Source organism: Stegodyphus dumicola, chromosome 4 (assembly GCF_044657685.1).
Source record: "Stegodyphus dumicola isolate Sdum_Otavi_A_Nest chromosome 4, ASM4465768v1".
Taxonomy (NCBI): Eukaryota; Metazoa; Arthropoda; class Arachnida; order Araneae; family Eresidae; genus Stegodyphus; species Stegodyphus dumicola.
The window spans coordinates 118,694,269-118,713,176 of NC_140771.1; the positions used below are offsets into that span (position 1 = coordinate 118,694,269).

The window sequence follows — 18,908 nt, forward strand, 5'->3', positions numbered from 1 at the left end:
CAGAACCATATTCTTTAAAAGCATGTACTGTAATTTGTTAACCATAAAGCGAAACTTGGTATTGGTTATAATATTGTGACTGAAGAGCTAGAGCTTTCCTTCAAATATTCTCTGATGACGTTTTAATGAAATCCTTCCATTGTATTTCAGCTGAATTTTAGCCTTTATCGTGTAGACATAAGAAATGAGTCTTATTACCCCAAACATCCATAAATTCATTTATTCAACCATTTATAAATAATTCTGTTTTAGAGACACATATTTCTGTTACACGTTTTTCAGCGTACCCACCTTTCTCGACGCTTCAAAGCAATATGTAAATTAACTGTGGATTTTATCGATATTAGAAATGATCCTTATCCTCTTACTGATTTTTTTTTATTTTTACACTTGAAAAAATTATTGAACATTTTACCCTTCATATTTTAATTTTATTTAACATAAAGAAGGATAATTTTAACTATGTTAAGGTTTCTTCTGTGATTTGAATGTCTCAATGTTTCGTTTTCTCCTTGAATGTCAATTAAAGGAGAATTGATAAAAATATCCACATTGAAAATAAAACCTCAGCAGTAACTATGCTAAATTATGCTGATATCCGATTTGCGAATGAAACAAATAAATAGTTAATACCCAATAAAGAGGAAAATGAGATGATATTGCTTCTAAAATTAGAATACGATTGTCAGAACACACTTCAAAACGGCTTAGAACATATTGAGGAAGTATCAGTAAGCAAAGTATTTTTTTATTTTAATTTTTCAAATTGCTGAAGTAAAGGTTAATGAACAATCAATTGTGTAAGATAAGAAACTTTCCACAGTTTCTATTTCATTTCTTTTCTACTCTTTCAGAAAGATGGTGGTGGACTTGAAGCTGTGTCTCCTCGCCCTTGTGGTCGGGGTGGTCTATGCTGAGGCGTCATGTTGTGTTTACTACCATTATTATCCAGTTCATAAGAAAAAGTAAGTCAGCTTTTCCAATTATAAACACTTTTCTTAAACATCATCCATCAATGAAACCAATCTTATCGCAAACTAGTAACAACTCTAAAATAGGTTCTAATTTGCCTCTCACTTTTAAATTTAGTAACAGATATATCAAATTCAGAACTATCACTTAATTATTGTTATCTGAAATAATTCAATATTATTTCGTTGAAAGAAACATCATTTCGCACAATTTACTACAATCTTTAATCAGAAAATGTGGATTTTAGAAATCAAAATGTGTGGGAATAATACCTGCATGAGAATATGTGCTGTAACAATCATTAAATGATTCGATTTATATATATTTGATTTACGAAATAATTTTCCTTTCTTGCGATGATTTTGTAATCTTCCTTTCTAAAGTTACTAAATGATAGCTTGGTCTTATGATAACACTGCTTTCAGTAGAGTTAATAACAATGCCTTAATTCTTTTTCAACTTTAATAAGCCACAAATACGTTGTCAGCAATTTCAAATAAGTGAGATCTAAACTTGGCAGATGTATAAATTAACTATCAAAAGTACCTGGTTCCTTCTAGAAAACATAATAATAGCTTATTTAACTAATCAAAAAGAGAGCATCAGAAGAGGTCAATTCTGCACGCAAGATATTATTTTATCATAAAGGTATAATTTTTGTTTCATACTTTAGTATTTATATTATCGTAGCTCGAATAATTTTGAAGCATTTTTTCCTTTACGTTTTAAATATTTGATAAATTTTCTCCTATATATTAAAACGTAAAGGAAAAAATGCATGTGTGTGTGTGTATGATATTTTATTTAGGATTTTTATAATTTTGCTTCTATAGTAAGTGTTTATTAAAAGCTAAAAGTATAAAAACATAAAATCAGTTCTAAAAGTTTCTTATTAGCTGTCTCTAGAAAGTTAAAAGCTAAAGACCTTAAAGGGCGTCATTTAAGAAAATAAAAAAGAAAAATTTTTGTTTTTGAACCAGAAAATTTTCTGTTGAGACTAATAATTTCTTTCGAGTCAGCAATCAAAAAACTTCTAACATTTGTTGCAAAAGTAAAGATCAAATTACAATGCATGTTTACAATCCAATCAATGTTCGAAATAACTTTGTTTGTAAATCTGTTATTGCTACAAAGGATTAAGCTAACATGTTCAGGTAAAAGAAATCTTCAAAGCTAGATAAATATTCTTTAATTAAAACATTAAACATTAATTTATATGCAAACGTATTTAAAGATTCCAAATTTCGGAGGTTCATTTTCCTTAAATGGTATAATACGCATTAACAGTTTTCATTTCATAATGTTAGTCTAAATAAATTTATAACTTTAAATTGAATGCATTGAATAAAAATAAAAATAATCAAAAGAATACAATTTACCAATAAACTAGCTCTCAGAGGAAAAAATTATATGCTGTAAAAAAAAAAAAAAAAAAAAAAAAAAAAAACCTTTATAGGAAAATTTTTAGAACCTAGCCCTAGGAGGAGAAATAAGCTAGGAAATGGGATAAAAATTAAATTTTTATTCTTATATTTACATTAACGAAAATATTACATCAACGGTTACCAGAATGAAATCATACGATTCTGATAAAAATCTTAATACAGCATCATAACTCTTTTTGAAAATAATACTACATATTACTAAATGTAATATTTCTTTTCCTTTTAAAAACATAAATATTACATGAAATCATTAATATAACCAATATCATAAAGATATTATCTGTTAATTTCATAAAGGAAATATATCCGATATTTTGAAACATGTAATAAAAACGGTGAAATTTAACTTAAAATAAAAAGAATTCTATTTTTAAATAAATAATATTTTTCCTGAAATTTGTTTTTAAATATTCACAAGAGTACTCTGATATACTGAAATTTTACAAAATTTATGCTATATGTAGAATATAAAATTTAGAGATGACATATGCTGGACTTGTAAAATCGTACGTTTTGTTAGTTTTGTAGTATATTATATTAATCGTATTAAATTATAAATTAGCAGTGCTTGACATTTGACATACAGTGCTTGTATCACATTTCTTTCCATTTACGTCCGAAAAATGCCGAGTAGTTTTTTAGCCTAAATTTTGCTGCAGTAATAATGTTCATAACACCTCTAATTGATTATATGCATGAAATTTAACTGAAAAAATGAGACGACCAAAGACATCTTACCTAAGTGTTCGTTCTCAAAAAGGCACATGTGATCTCGATTTAGTTTAAATGGCATTAATATCCAAAGCAATATCATTATAATTATACATAAAAATATCATTGAGCAGCATTGGTTATAGCTATTCTCTTAACCCATAGTCTTAATCAAAAGAAATGATATCATCACTTAATTCTACTGAGAGCATATTTTAGTATCGTTAGCAGCTTCAAAATTGTTTTAATTCTCATTTCTTAAATCAAGCCATTTTCTTATTATTAACTTAGTAATGATTTTAATAAAAATATTTATTTTGTCTCGAAACAATTTTTAACCAACGGGAAATTAATGTTAAAAGGGATCTTAAATGAATCCAAAGAACTATATATATATATGAATTTCAAAGCAATGAACCAGCACCTTTAAAACCGTGGCAATTAGCAATAAAAAAGGAATTGCGAAGCAAAATTTTGAATTTTTATTCTCGATATAAGAGAAAAATTCGAATATTAAGCACGAACAGCAATTTTCTGTAATAACTAAACGGACTCATTATGATTCCTAGAAAGGAACTCAGCCTTTACATCTTATAATAATCTCCAAGAAAAGCTAAAACCCATAATGCCCTATGTGCTAGTTGTTCTTACTTAACTACATATTATTGACCCGCTTCAAGGATTAGAATTTTATGCCAGTCCTAAATAGTGACGATTACAGGGAAATCACGCTCTTTAATCTGCACGAATGTTACATTAAATTATTGGGAGTTTATACTTACAAAACTTTTCAACATAAACTTTAGGATGCGTGTATGTTATATTTTGATTGTAGCACATATGTAAATGTTTGAACATTATAACTTTAAAAGTAAAGTAAAAGTAGTTAAATGGAATTGTTACAAAAGTGAAAAGAGACTACAAATATCTATATCCTATTCTGTTCTCCAGTAACGAAACTTGGTCAATTCTTGATTGATTTATTTGATAGTTTGATTCTGCCCAAGTTCCGATTACAGTCTAACATACCAAAGAGCGTATAATGAAAGTTTAAACAAACTAAAAACAAATTTTAATTAAAATTATAAAAATCGTAATATTTTAAAGAAAACTGCAAGAGGATTTTCGAACTCAGAATCAGACTTCAGTTTAACACCTATCATAAAACCGTTTCAAGATAATACTTACGAAATGCTTACTACTGTAATAGTTATTCCCTTAGAAATTAAAGGTACTAAACATAAATATCTTACTCTTAAAATGGGCTTTTCAGAAAGACAAATGAGAGGAAAAAAATTGTTGATATTATTTTATCGAAAGCTGGTGTCACATGGAGAGCTATGCATTTAATTAATAAATAAAATACGTAACTTTTTAAAATGTAGCTGTGTTTAATTTAGAAGATCGCTTGCAAACTAAACTTTTAATGCGTGTTTTTCACGAGTGGCAATATACAATACTTTTTCTTCCCTGTACAAAGTTAGGAAGTATTGTAATCACGAAAATTTCCGGGTACCCTATTTCAACGGAAATGTCCATTTTGAACGTTATCGAATGCAATTTAACGATGTTTTTGCGTGACATCTGTACGTAAGGACAGAATAGACTTTTTCCCCAACTAATTAAAAAACTGAATTAAAATGGATTCGAAAGAGATTTTTTCGTGGGGTCTGTACGTACGTATGTATGTATATATCTCGCATAACTCAAAAATTAGTAGTTTACTTTTTTCTTATCTTCCGGTTAAGGTTTTCATGCCTTTAGTTAATCTGCAAGCAATATTTGAAAAATTATCAACAATTCAAACGCTGTTTAAATGCGGCTAATCTAAGTTTTCTTTAATTATAGCAGCCATATTTGATTATATTTTTAACTTAGCAGAATAGTAAATTAATTATATGTGCACATTAAGTGTCTTTTTGCCGAAAGGAAACTTTTAGTTTTGTGCACCGAAAAATCTGCGCCTTCTTGACTGCTGGCCGAGTTGCTTGTTTTAACTGTACTTTGTGTTTTATGTTTTTCTATATCTTTCAATTTTTAATGAAAATATTTTGAATTTTTATGTATTTTTGCCTTTCCGTGATGTGAGAATTGAATAAATTAGTAGTGTATGCGCATTTGGTAAGCGGCGCTGAATCGTCTGTGAAAAACTTTCTTTTTCATTTGTTTAATTTCTTTTATATATCGTTTTAGATTTATTATAGTATTTGAATAGAACATGTGGTAATTCTTCAGATAATATTTTTTCACTCTGAGTTATAAAATGAATGAGATATAACTCTGTTAGGGGAACCTAGCGCCAGAGTGTCACTGTGGTAAATAAATATAGCGAATTTTAAAGAGTGCTTTTATTCTGTTGTGTTTTATGCACTATCGACGAAGTATATTCAATTCAATTGAATAAATTTAAATGAAATGCAGGAAAAATGCGTATAATTTAATATTCCGTACAAGAAAGTCATGTGGTGTACACATCAGCTTTTTTTTTTATTTTGCTAGAACAATAAATCCGCCAACTGAAAACAATAAGTATCTTTTCAAGGTATTTTTAAAATTAAAAAAGCGTCTATTAAGCTAAATATCATTTAAACAAAAATAAAGCTAAACCATCATAAAGCAAAAATAAACTATATATATTTTGAGCATTTTCAAGATTCCTACGGCCAGTGGCTTCTCGTTACGTTAAGTGATATTTCTACCAGTATTATATAATGAACTTATTAATATTCCCAGATGTCAGCACATAATATTGTATTAAAATATTGGTAAGTCTCAAGACAATGGATTAAAAAAAACAACTTAAAAGTAAATTTAACAACGAATTCTCATCAGGAATTTCCATGAAAGCTATTAAAAGAAAAACAGGAGATTTTAATTATGATTGTATGTTTCTTAAATTTAATATTAATGATCTGCTTTATGTAATCTTCGTCAAGGAAACATTTATTAATTCAAAGCAAAGAATTAAGTAGGAAATTTCAACCTTTAATAATTCTTTGTTCTGTGTTGAGAATCTACGTTAAGAAAGCAGAAATATTTAAGTTCTGTATTTAAGACTCGTTGACTAATTCAATTATTCATTTAATCATTTTACAAGAGAGTTGCAATGAGGTGTTTTTAGCTTTTTTTACTCTTAAATTGTTTACGCATTTTGGCAAGTTTGTGTTCTCTTTTTTCTGAGATACAAGCTTTGTGCTAGTTTATACAAAAACACGCTTAAATATCATGAATAAGACTCAGAAAACACTTTGGAATAGGTGTCAAACTATTAATAGGCATTTGTGGAACTTCAGTTGCTGCTCTATGAGAAGACGTATGCGTCACGCATGCGTCAGTTGAAGCCAAACAAATGAAACTCGTGCTGAAGGAACAACAAAATCAGTAGCAATGAAGAGATGTTAACGGCTTTGGGAATGGAATTCCCAGCGAAGAAGCGACGAAAACTAGAAAAATTTCAGGTTCAACTCCATTTAAAAGTAATTAAACGTAATGGGGGAAACCAAGTTAAATTAAAAAAATGGCGCTGCAGTTTCGCGCATGACTTGACTTCGTTTAATCGATTATTAATTTGCATTGCATTGGGTTGAATAAAGTTTAAAAAAAAAAACTACCTTTAGACTTTAATCGTGTATTAAATGATGATCAATTGTTTCACTAAATTTGACACTTAATGGCCCTGAATATCATACGTAATGATACTGCATGTAATAAGAGAATAAATTCAGATTAAAATAATAATTTAACTGTATACGATCGAATTCAGTCACAGTTAGAATATTAATAATATTTATTATAATTTCTTTCTTTCTTTTCACCATCGACGGAACAGCTGGCCCACTGGGTTAGGTGCTTTTCAGCCTGTTAGATCCCGTCGATGGAATTAAAAAAATACATGAATAAATATAAATAAAGAGCTTAGGTACTGTGTCCTCCGGGGATTGGCCACGAAACGAGGAACATTGAAGTTAGGACCAGAACATGGAAAGAAGGTGCATGGTGGGGACTGCTGAGACTAAGCGGAACACTTTTCACTATTATCGTACATGTTAGTCATACAGTTATATTAAGGATGTGCTATAAAAATCAGGTACAGATAGATGTAAAGATGACCAAATACATTACAAATTGTGGAACACATTAAATGAGTTCTGTATTAGTCATAATATTAAATATAATTAAAAACATCAAAAGAAATAAAAAAACAAGACATTAAGTAAATTAATATATGTACAGAGCAGGCTGCTGACGGCATGATGTCCAAGGAAAGAAGTCATTCCAGGTTGTCAGCAATGCTTTCAGCAATTGTAGTGCAGTCTCTAATGAAGCTGAGCGCATATTTATTCTTAACTGTGTTCTTGAACCATGCGGGCATATTAATTGCAGTTGGTCTTTTCAAATGTGAATTCCCTGTGTGCGAGCAGTCAAACAGATAGTGATCTGGGTCACCAGTACTGTCACAAATACATTGGTCACTGTCTCTTAGGCAAAATCTGTGAAGATAGGACATATATGGGCCATGCCCTGTCAGATACTGTGTGAGGTGCGAAGAACTGCTATTTAAATTGTGTATTTTATCATCTAGTTCGAAGGTTTGGTTTATTTCATTATGGCAAAACATTCGAGGGCTATCTGCCTAAGGTGAAGGATGCTTTCGCGGACAACTTTCTAAGGGAAACTAGCTCATATACCCGTTACACATGCAGAAACCATGAAAACGCCCATGCAACCAGCTCTTTCATCGGGATTTTAACCCCGGACTGAACTACCAATGTTTTAGCGACTTTACCACTTGGAAGTTCGTGTGCTTAATAGATAAAAATATAATATATAAGAAAAAGATAATGTATTGTGAGAACGAAAAAATTCTGCATAAGTTTTCGTGATGGTCTTCTTTGAGAACACCTAAATTTATAGTTGGGAACTGATTTGTACTGCGCGCTCATGATCTTAATCAGTCCTTAGATTGTCATTAAATATTTACAAAGTATTTCGCTTAAATTTTGAATTTAATTTCGTTTTATTTTAGTTGTTTTACGTCAAAAATTTTTCAATGTGTAGAAAACTTTTGTAACAAGTTGGAAACAAATTATTTTAAAAATCCAGTTTTATTTAAGTAGTGAAATAAGTAAATAAATTATCACCTTAACTCTATAAAATAATTAATTTAGATAGTAGTTTTATAAATATTTGCGAACGTTGGAAGGTAAAGAATCAAGCAAGCAAGAGATGTAAAATTCGAGGTGACTTTGCTTTCGTAGATGCATAAAAATACTTTATTTCTAAAATTAAATCGCATTTATCTTGATACAAAAATGTTACGAATAGGAATTCGCTCAGAATTCAGATTCAAATCCCTCTTACAGTTTAACTTCCAATGTACCTGTTATTTTGTATTTTGATAGACAATGTAAACTGTTATTTATTCCTATAATTGTAATGAAAAGTTTAAAACATTATTTATAATTCTATTCTGCTTCAAAAACGCTGAAGGGGATTGGGGATTTTTCAACTCCATACGCTACAGCAAAACACCGGAAAATAATCTTCCTCGATATTTATACTTTTAAAATATCTGAGGCGTTATAGGAAGAGCACGACGAAGTCTTTTAGAAAAGCGCCTTTTAGAAATCTTCAAATCAGAATGCATCCTGGTGCAATACGGCTCCAAACGGAATTAAAAGACTTTGTTGAACTACATATCACTGGTACGCTTTAAGGATTAAGATATTCTGCCTCTTCCTTCCTGCCAAAAAAGGGTCAATTGAGTGAAATCATACATTCTGATCTGCATGTAAGTATGCTGCGGCATTATTACAGATTAACTCTCTACGAAGATGTAATAATAAATAAGCGTGAAATTAGATGGGCGTGTTAAAGGAAATTTTATTATTTTCCTTTTCGTGTCACGTTATATTTTACAGCGCGCAGCAAGTATTATTCAAACAAATGACTTAAAAGGATTAAGCACGTGGAAGTTTAAATTAATGTTATAGAGTTTAACTTTCTTTGGAAGCATAAACTAGATCCAAACTCTTAACAAACGTAAAGAGAATTATTGCTGTGTCTAAAACGAGCTACTAAAGTCTTGGAAAGGTTTTAAAATGACCTTTTTATTTAAATACATAATTTTGAACATTAATGCACGTCTCGTGATAAGGAGAACAAATAATTACCACCTCTGTGTGTACATAAAAAAACAGGCAAATTCAAATTTAAAACATGGACTAGTAGTCGCAAACTACACAGTTATATTTTTATGTCTAAGCTGGTTCAGAAATTTAACTCTTGGCAGCAAATAACGCAAGGCCGAATAATTACAAACTTACCAGAGATAGCAGAACTAAAGTAACATGGCCACGAGGACAGAAACTTGCTCTGTCTTACAATCAAAAAATCATTTCTGGTGTGGTAATGGAAAGGAGAAGTTATAGTAAAGGCTGAAATTATAAATAACTGAGTAATGCAAAATAAATAACATTATAATGTAATGGACAAATATCCACGTATATAAGCGGCATCTGATTGTTATGAAATAGCTTTTTCCCAATAAAAAGAGGCATATCAAAATTAATTCCGTTAACACAAATGCAGAAATTTATTTTAACCGTGTAAAATTATACATTAACTGCAATCAGTTGTTTTTATAAAGAAGTGAGTCCGTTATTGATTCATGAACAAAAATTGATTTCAAGGATATTTCTAGCCCAAAAGGGACGTTAGTCGCAAATGAGTTATTAATCTCGAAATGGCATCTTGCGTTGAGTATAACTATAAACGGTTGTCTGCTATATTCTTTATCCGAATACTATATCGATTTTATCGGAAGATATTTTAGCTGAAGATTCGCTTGTTCACAATTAGAGATCTCTAATATTGCTAACGTAACAACTTGCACGGCTTCTTTCCAGCTTCGATCCAGAGCACTTCAGAAGTCGGAATCCAGCAGTCTCATAATCATCTTACCTTCTTGCCAATGACCTTTTCGATCGACAGACTGTTCGCTAAGCCATTGTACAGTCGGAAGGAAATGTTGATACTTCATTCGGGATTCGAGCTTTATGCTCAAAGGCATAATGACCGGCATCTGCTGGCTACCATTCATTCTGAAAGCTGCCTAAAATATGCTTAAAAATCACAATATGCGTACGGAGCCTATGTTATTTAAACTTAATTAAAACATCTGTTACTAATTACAGACATCAAAATTGTCCGCTCATTTTTCTTTCTTTTCTCATTCTTGAAATTAGAAACGTTTGTTAAAGCTGCTCAAAAGAGGGCTCATGAACCATCCTCCTCAATAAGATTCATAAGACACTACTCCTTAAAATATAGAACTTTTACTAAGGATTATTTTTGATGCAACGCTAATGGCAGAAATTACGATACACTCAAAAAATTCTAGTATCTTAAGAGCTTTTGAGCACTTAGTTACGCATCACGAAATAAACTTTCTTGGTCTGCACTTGCGTGAATGCGTGTGCAAAAGAAGGAGAGTGATACGCTTCGTCAAATATTTATGCTGATAGTAAAATTATCGCTTTTTGCTTTCGCATTTATTAAAAAGACTAGAATACATAAATTTACCCACCGCAATGCATCAGCATTTTATACTAAAATTAATTAAAGCTTATGCGGAAAATGAATTTTAGCAGGGGCTAATTACACGAAGGAGCAAAATTTAAACATCCCGATGTCTACTTGGCTGAAAAAATCACTAGACAGTTATTAGTCATTTAAATAAATTAAAAATTTACCGACAATTAAAATAACAGTATTGCTTTTTATCTGCTGAAACCTAAATAGTTTTATATACACAGATTTAGCTCCTCTACCGGTTAATATTTAAAGCGTCGCTATGTAATAAATTTACCATGATGTTTTATTTTTCAAAATAAATATTGTTGCAATATGTATATGTAAGATAAAAAATATAAAAGCAGACTTCTAATTTTAATTGACTATAACCTCTTTTATTTAATTTGGGACTTCATCTCTCTATCTTAAAACTAGCGCTGTAATTCTAAACTGAGTCATTCACATTAATCATGCGATCTTACGTATAATGTTTAATAATGCAAATACCTCTTGCCCACTCAAAACTGTAAACCAAAACCTTTTTTAACTCGGAACTGAAACTTTCTACTCCCTCCCTTCTTCCTCTGAGTCACTTTTCGCTTACGCTTTCCTCCTGGTAAGACGCTTCCTTCTCCACTTAGCTTATTCTGCAATAAAACTGTGTTTCGAGACAGCCATAAGTGGAAGTTTTTGGTTTATGCATTCATTCTTCCCAATACGCAATAAAGTGTCTTCGAAGGCCAAAAATTAAAGTACCGGATTCCTTCATCTACGTATTAAAGCATGACACATACATATATATATAATGTTTATATACATGAAAAATTTATGCGCTAGAAGTTTAAGAGTAGTTCACGTTCAGTTAGCTTTTTAAAGACCGTAATACAAACCCTGCAAGCGCATAGTTTATATTTCTGTTGTGACTTCTCTCACTTGTCTGATAGTAACTTCAGAACAAGCCCACGAAAATCATCGTGGCAACGAGAGCAAGACTACGTTTGCCATTGGCAAGAGACTTGAGCACCATGCAGGTGACATTACGACTTCGCTCAGCTCCGCTCCCAATTTTGATGGAAAGCACTCGGGGGTGATTCCAGGAATCTCCTAATCTTCTTCCCCTACCACCATTCTCTCGAAAAGGTTTTCAGCTTGTCGCATATTTAGAGTGCCCACATGCCGCACAAGCACTGCACATTTACAAACATCCATGCCTTCTCCGGGATTCAAACCCAGGTCCTTCGGCACGGCAGTCAGATTCACTAACTTGACAGCTTGTAATTTATTTTTGATGTTAACCTAGAATGGCTGCAGAACAAAATAATCAACCTTACAATGACTATTAACTAATGTGTATTAACCTACAATAAAAACAAAATAATTAACCCTACAATGGCGGCAGAATAAAAAAGTGATGCTTGATAAATCGTTATTATTAACTAGATTTGGCCGAGAGCATTTCGAGCCTCTTTCCCTGGTAGTCCATTAGATGAGTGAGAATGAAAGTAATTATGGAGTCGCTCGCCCTTTCCATTATTCTCCCTTTAAATCAGCATCTCTACCCTCTTTCCCTGTTCATCCTTTAAATGCGAAGGAAAGTAATTATGACGTCACTTGCCCCGTCAGTGCTCTCGTAGTTAAGTGATTAGCACATTCAGCTAGTTCTGGAAATTCCGCGATTCTAAGCCTAGGGAGGGCACAGGTGATTTTACATATTTGTCGCTCTAAGACCTAACACTTTCTACAATCTACAAGCTATTCTTTATAATTCTTTATTATTATTATTATTATTATTTATACACTTGGAGAAAAATAATAAATGCTCATTCCTTAGAAATATGAATTCGTAATAGGTAGCTGAAGGATGCTCGGAACATTCTCTTTTATTTCATAGTAGCTTAAGAGGCAGCTTGCCGTTAAAAATAAGAAAAATTAGAAGTACGCAGTTAATATAGTTTAATTTAATATTTAAGCACTTTAATTAAGAAAAATTTTAACGTTCTACAGGATATAAAATTTATTTTTGATATTTTTCAGTTGTTATTTTCTAAGACTTAATTTATTAATAGTTTTTGGTGATCACATTTGAATATATTTTGCTATAAATTTCGAAAATTTGTAATAATTACGGTACTACAATTGTGCATTTTTAATGTATTAACAAATTATATGAGTTTAAAAAAAATTCATGAAAACATTCTCTAGCAATTTGTAAACTACAATTTTTTATATATTTTGTTTTCTGTTTATCGGTATTTAAATAGTAAAAACTTGTTATCTCTGTTAGAGAGCAGTGATGAAAGAAGTTATAAAATAATTTTTTTAAAGTAGTTTTTAGTCTTTTTTTTTTTTTCATATTTTTAATATTTGCATGATTTCTTCGTAGTTTGCATCTTAGCATAATTCATAAAATTTCGAAATTTCTGATTTATATTTAGTTTATATTTGTGAGCAACTATTTAACAACGAAAATTAGATTCCATTTTGATTTATATTTAGATTACATATCATATATACGCGCATGTTAATATTTATTTTTAAAGTCATAATCATTTTAATCTCTAAGTCAGTTCTTTAATCGGATAGGTTTAATTTAAACTCATAACTTAAAATAGCCACAAACTGATATTTTGCAGCCTAGAACCCAGTATATGACATTAGAACAACTTTTTTTTAGTTACATCAAAGGTGAAAATATTTTTAAATTATCTATTAAATATATTACAAATTAAGCAAAGGTATATGCTATTGAAAAATAAAATAAAAATAAAAAATGCTAAGAAGTTTTTATAGCTTTAAATACTCTGTTATTGTAATATATATCCTGTTATAATTTGAGATAAAGACATTCCTCTGAAAATTTACATTAACAGTCAGAGTTGTCAAATCACCTGTTTTTCTGATGATGTGTAACTTCTAATAAATTTTGATGCAAAGAGAAGGAAGACCGCAAAGGTTTTTTATCTCAAAAACTCCATCCAGTTCTAACACCGAAAACCTCCTCATCATTTTTGAGAAACTGCTAAATTTCCCCCTGTAGAGATGCGAGTTAATGGCATATTTAAAATATTAAAGTGAAATCTACACAGGCTAAATTATTTATTTATTTATTTATTATATTTTATCTATTTCCAGCAAAACTGAACAAACATTAATTCAACCTAAACTTTAAGCTAAAAATTGACTTCATTTGCCAAACATTTTTTTTTCATTATTTTTTGCATTTATAGTCATTTCTGCAGTTAAATACACGGAAAAATGTTTCAAAAATATTTTTTGGTTTCTAATGGATAATTATGTCAAATTTAATAAATTATCGAAATTCGCATTACTATAATGCACAGCATGATTTTTCCCTTATAACACTATTTTCCATCAACAAATATTATTTATGGCGAAGGAAGAAAAATAAATACGAGTTTTAAACCCTCCTAATTAATTGAACAAATAATTTCATAATGTAGAAGAGTTCCGCTGGCTAAAACCTGTTGCTACTCAATATGCGAAACTGGACATTGCGCTTTTATATTGTTAGAAAAATGTTTGAAAAAATCTTAGTTCTACATATTTGTTTCAGACTCAATCTAGCTCCTTTCATGACATCGACTCAACTTCATATTACTTCATGTTAGAATGTAAGCATTCACTACTTTGGCATGCAATCTGTAGATAACTGTGTCCTCAAACATTCATCCTCCTAATCTGCCCATCTATGTAAATAAAACGCCACAGTGAATTAAATCGTTCTCTTTACAGCAAACAATGACCAATTTAGCGAAATGGGTTAGTACAAATTCATCCAAGCGAGGATACCGTAATATCCTTAGAAAACTCAGAGTAGTTTATGATTATCATCGGTAACTCTGCACTCATTTAGGACACTGAATTTTGCTTGGGGGTATTAGTTGTCTGTGCTGAGGAAACCCGAAAAGAGAAAATTCTTACTGTTATGTAGTAAAATATTTCCTCTAGTAATGCGAGAAACACTATGCATAGCTCAGTTGATTACTGAGTAGTAGCATTTATGCACGAAATAACTTAAGTTGCTGAACTATTTGAAAGATTTTCCGTCAATGTAATTTTGTCAAAAGATTTGTAGAAATCATGTAAATATTTCTGCACAAACATCAAAACGTAACTTAAATTCCTTCGCTTCCTGTAAGAAGTTATATGAATTTGCAGATATTCGGAAATACACATTCGTAAGATCCCATATCATTATTCTATTTTTTGTTACCCTTTTAAATTCAGAACATGAATCTATTAGCATTATCTAAACACTGAAGATATTAGTATTATTTAGAGAAAAAAGGATAAATCTCAGCAATAAACTAGCACTGCATTTGCGAAAATAAATCAAAACTCATACCTTTTAATGAACTAACTCTTAAAAAACAAAGCAACGGCTAAAATTTCGACAGTTATGTTAACAATATAAAGCTAATCGCCTCATTTTATGACCAGTCAATTTGAGTGCTACTTTAAAGGATAAATCTCAGCAATAAACTAGCACTGCATTTGCGAAAATAACTCAAAACTCATACCTTTTAATGGACTAACTCTTAAAAAACAAAACAACGGCTAACATTTCGACAGTTATGTTAACAATATAAAGCTAATCGCCTCATTTTATGACCAGTCAATTTGAGTGCTACTTTCATGCAGAAACACAAATCTAAGCTTTATTTCTACGAAAACAGACTTAAAGGTGGTCAAATTTGGAAAAAAAGTCAATATGAAAATTTCTATGCAATGCATTCACTTATTTTCATTGTATCTGTCATTTTACCATAAGATAAAAATATCAAAAAGCAACTTAAAATTTGTAATTTGGAAAAAAACTTTAAAATGTTAATGTTAACACATGTGCGTATTTCTTTAGAATTGAATTTCTAACAGTTTTCTACCTTGATACCCAGTTAAACCATACCAGTTTCGTAATAAAATGATATTCTGTAATGTCATCAATAGTTTTTTTAATAAGATAAGAGCGCATACAAATCTCAAAGTCCCCATCTTTCCCAAAAATCAAACCACGTATTGCGCTGTAGTAATATAAGGCTTTAGCTTATTTTTATCACTAATGTGAGGTTTTGGCGCAAAATCTGAAGTATATACTTGATCCTGAAAACTGAACAATATCAATGAAAATAGATCCGTCACGGAAGCATCCTCTTGAAATTCTTCTCTAAATTTAAATACTTATATAGCTTCTAAACGTCTTACTCCAGCCTTGGTTAGATACAAATTTTCTTTGATTTGTCTATCAACTTCCTCTTGGATATAATATGGTCTAAGTAGCCTCAGAGCTCAAGTATTGGTAACAATCGTACAGAATGTCCGTCTACCCATCCGTGATGTGACTTATAGCTAAACACATGTGCGTATTTCTTTAGAATTGAATTTCTAACAGTTTTCTACCTTGATACCCAGTTAAACCATACCAGTTTCGTAATAAAATGATATTCTGTAATGTCATCAATAGTTTTTTTAATAAGATAAGAGCGCATACAAATCTCAAAGTCCCCATCTTTCCCAAAAATCAAACCACGTATTGCGCTGTAGTAATATAAGGCTTTAGCTTATTTTTATCACTAATGTGAGGTTTTGGCGCAAAATCTGAAGTATATACTTGATCCTGAAAACTGAACAATATCAATGAAAATAGATCCGTCACGGAAGCATCCTCTTGAAATTCTTCTCTAAATTTAAAACTGTTGATTTATATGTAACCTTATTCAATCTGTGGGATACAGAAGATTTTATTAAGCGGTGTTTTTTTAAAAGCGGAACCTAACTTAACATTGTATGAAACTTTAACATTGAATAGCCCTTCTATGTATCAAATTCTGTGAATTCCAAAGCAAGTTTGATCTTTGAGCAATAACAAGATACTTGTAGTATATTTAGTAGCTTTTTAATTGATTAGAGATTTTAGTGACGTAATTCTGGCATCTAAATATTTTTTATCCTTTGTTTTACAAGCATGCACGCGAAGTCTTCCAAAAGGAAAGAAAATAATTTTAAATTATTACAATTGTACTTGTTCCAACATACCATAAATACGTAAAAGCTCAAAATAAAATTTGCTAGTTTCAGGAAAATATGTTTTGATCTAGTAAGTAGTAGTAGTGTTCAAAGGAATAATAATGCTACTTGTAATATTTCAAAATTTTTTTAAAGAGTTTTCGGTCTCCCAGTTCTTAAGCAAATTTAGTTAAATGCACTGCAACGATTTGAGTTTCTAGTGTATTGTTCTTAGCAGGACCGGATTTAGATTTGACGAGATACAAAGCGGTTTGAGGCCTTTTATGAGGGATATAAGTCAATTTTTTTCATATGGGATAAGGTACAATTTTTTGGGGGTGGCGCAAAGAAAGAGGGGGGTCTAAGCTCTAGTATGTGTAGCTTATACGTAAATCCGGCACTGGTTCTGAGGTTCGGTGTCCGCTGAAAACATCGTGGACGATAACGTCGCGGAGAAAACAATACAAGGCGAAAATATAAATGTAAAAATAAAAGGGAATTTTGTTTCTGAAATATTTTTATTGTTACATTTACTATTAAAAACTTATGTTTATAAATCGAAAAATTATGTTTTTAAAAGAAATTTTTGCCTAATTTGAAAAAATTCTTTCTTTACAGACCAGAAAAGCAAGTCATAGTAATAAAAGACAAGCAAGAGCATCATCATCACCACCATCATCACCACAAGCACGGGCATCACCATGGTCACCATCATAAACACGGCCATGAGCACAAACATGGACACGACCATCACCACGGTCACGATCACCATCACAAACACGGACATGATCACCATCATAAGCATGGACATGATCATCATCATAAACATGGTCATGAGCATAAGCATGGACACGATCATCACCATAAGCATGGACATGATCACCATCATAAGCATGGGCATGATCATCATCATAAACATGGACACGATCATGACCATAAACATGGACATGATCACCACCACAAACACGGTCACGATCATCATCATAAACATGGTCATGATCACCATCACAAACATGGTCACGAACACAAACATGGACATGATCACCATCATGGGCATGACCACAAACACCACCATGGTCATGATCATAAGCATGATCATCATCATGGCCATGAACATAAGCATGGCCATCATCATGGTCATCATCACGGCCATCATCATGGTCATGAACATAAGCATGATCATCATCACGGGCATGAGCATGGACACCATCATGGCCATCATCATGGTCATGAGCATAAGCATGACCATCATCACGGGCATAAGCATGGACACCATCATGAACATGAAAACAAACATCACCATCGCCACGGCCACGAGCACAAACAACACCATCATCATGGTCACCATCACGGACATGAACATAAATCAGAACATAAACACGGGCATCATCATGGGCATGAACACAAGCACCTGAGTCATCATCACCAAAGTCATGGACATCACCATGGGCATCACCATGGACATCACCATGGTCACTATCACCATTTATTAGGGCAGCACAGTTATCATATGCCTCAAACTCATGATCTCTTTGGCTTTCTCTACAAGCGTTAAATGCCAGTCAGTAGAAGGGATATTTTAATAAGATTATTGATTAAAAAAAACGAAAGATTCCTATTTGTTGTGTATGTTTTGAATATTATTGTAGATAAAAAATTATCTTTCATTTCTATCATTTCTGAATATCGTCGAAAAACAACCTTTGTTGATGAAACAGTGAGATGTAAAATGTTTTTAATCGAGATTTAATAAAAATTGTTTTTGATTTAGAGACGTACTCTATTAATTAAAACATTATTATATTGTCATGTATCAAATAAAATTAAAACTTTGGATAACTTCATAATGCATCTATCTTACAAAATTCATTCATACAATGAAATTTGTGTATCTGTTTTTAATATCTCCCTGATGTCCTAAGCTAAAACACAGTGATATTTCTCACTGCTGGTTTTACCATGGATGGTATAATGCAACTAAACCAAGATCGAGAAAGGAAAAATGGAGAAAAAACAGGTGTAAACGTATGTGAGGACATCAGAATCTTTTAAATACTTATATAGCTTCTAAACGTCTTACTCCAGCCTTGGTTGGATACAAATTTTCTTTGATTTGTCTATCAACTTCCTCTTGGATATAATATGGTCTAAGTAGCTTCAGAGCTCAAGTATTGGTAACAA

At 31.3% G+C, this 18,908-nt stretch overlaps 1 protein-coding gene across 1 annotated transcript; it reads left to right on the forward strand.

Moving 5' to 3' along the window:
- Window positions 1–854: 854 nt before the first annotated feature.
- Window positions 855–18,499, forward strand: LOC146997662 (uncharacterized). Its single transcript, XM_085815381.1, has 2 exons — window positions 855–965; window positions 17,346–18,499. The coding sequence occupies exons 1-2, from the start codon at window positions 859–861 to the stop codon at window positions 18,280–18,282; spliced, it is 1,044 nt and encodes a 347-aa protein (XP_085671507.1). The 5' UTR covers window positions 855–858; the 3' UTR covers window positions 18,283–18,499.
- The last annotated feature ends 409 nt before the right edge of the window (window positions 18,500–18,908 follow it).

Coding starts and splice junctions, on each gene's coding strand:
- LOC146997662 (XM_085815381.1), top strand. CDS start 859: ATGGTGGTGGACTTGAAGCTGTGTCTCCTCGCCCTTGTGGTCGGGGTG. Junction 966..17,345: donor TATCCAGTTCATAAGAAAAA/GTAAGTCAGCTT, acceptor CTTTCTTTACAG/ACCAGAAAAGCAAGTCATAG.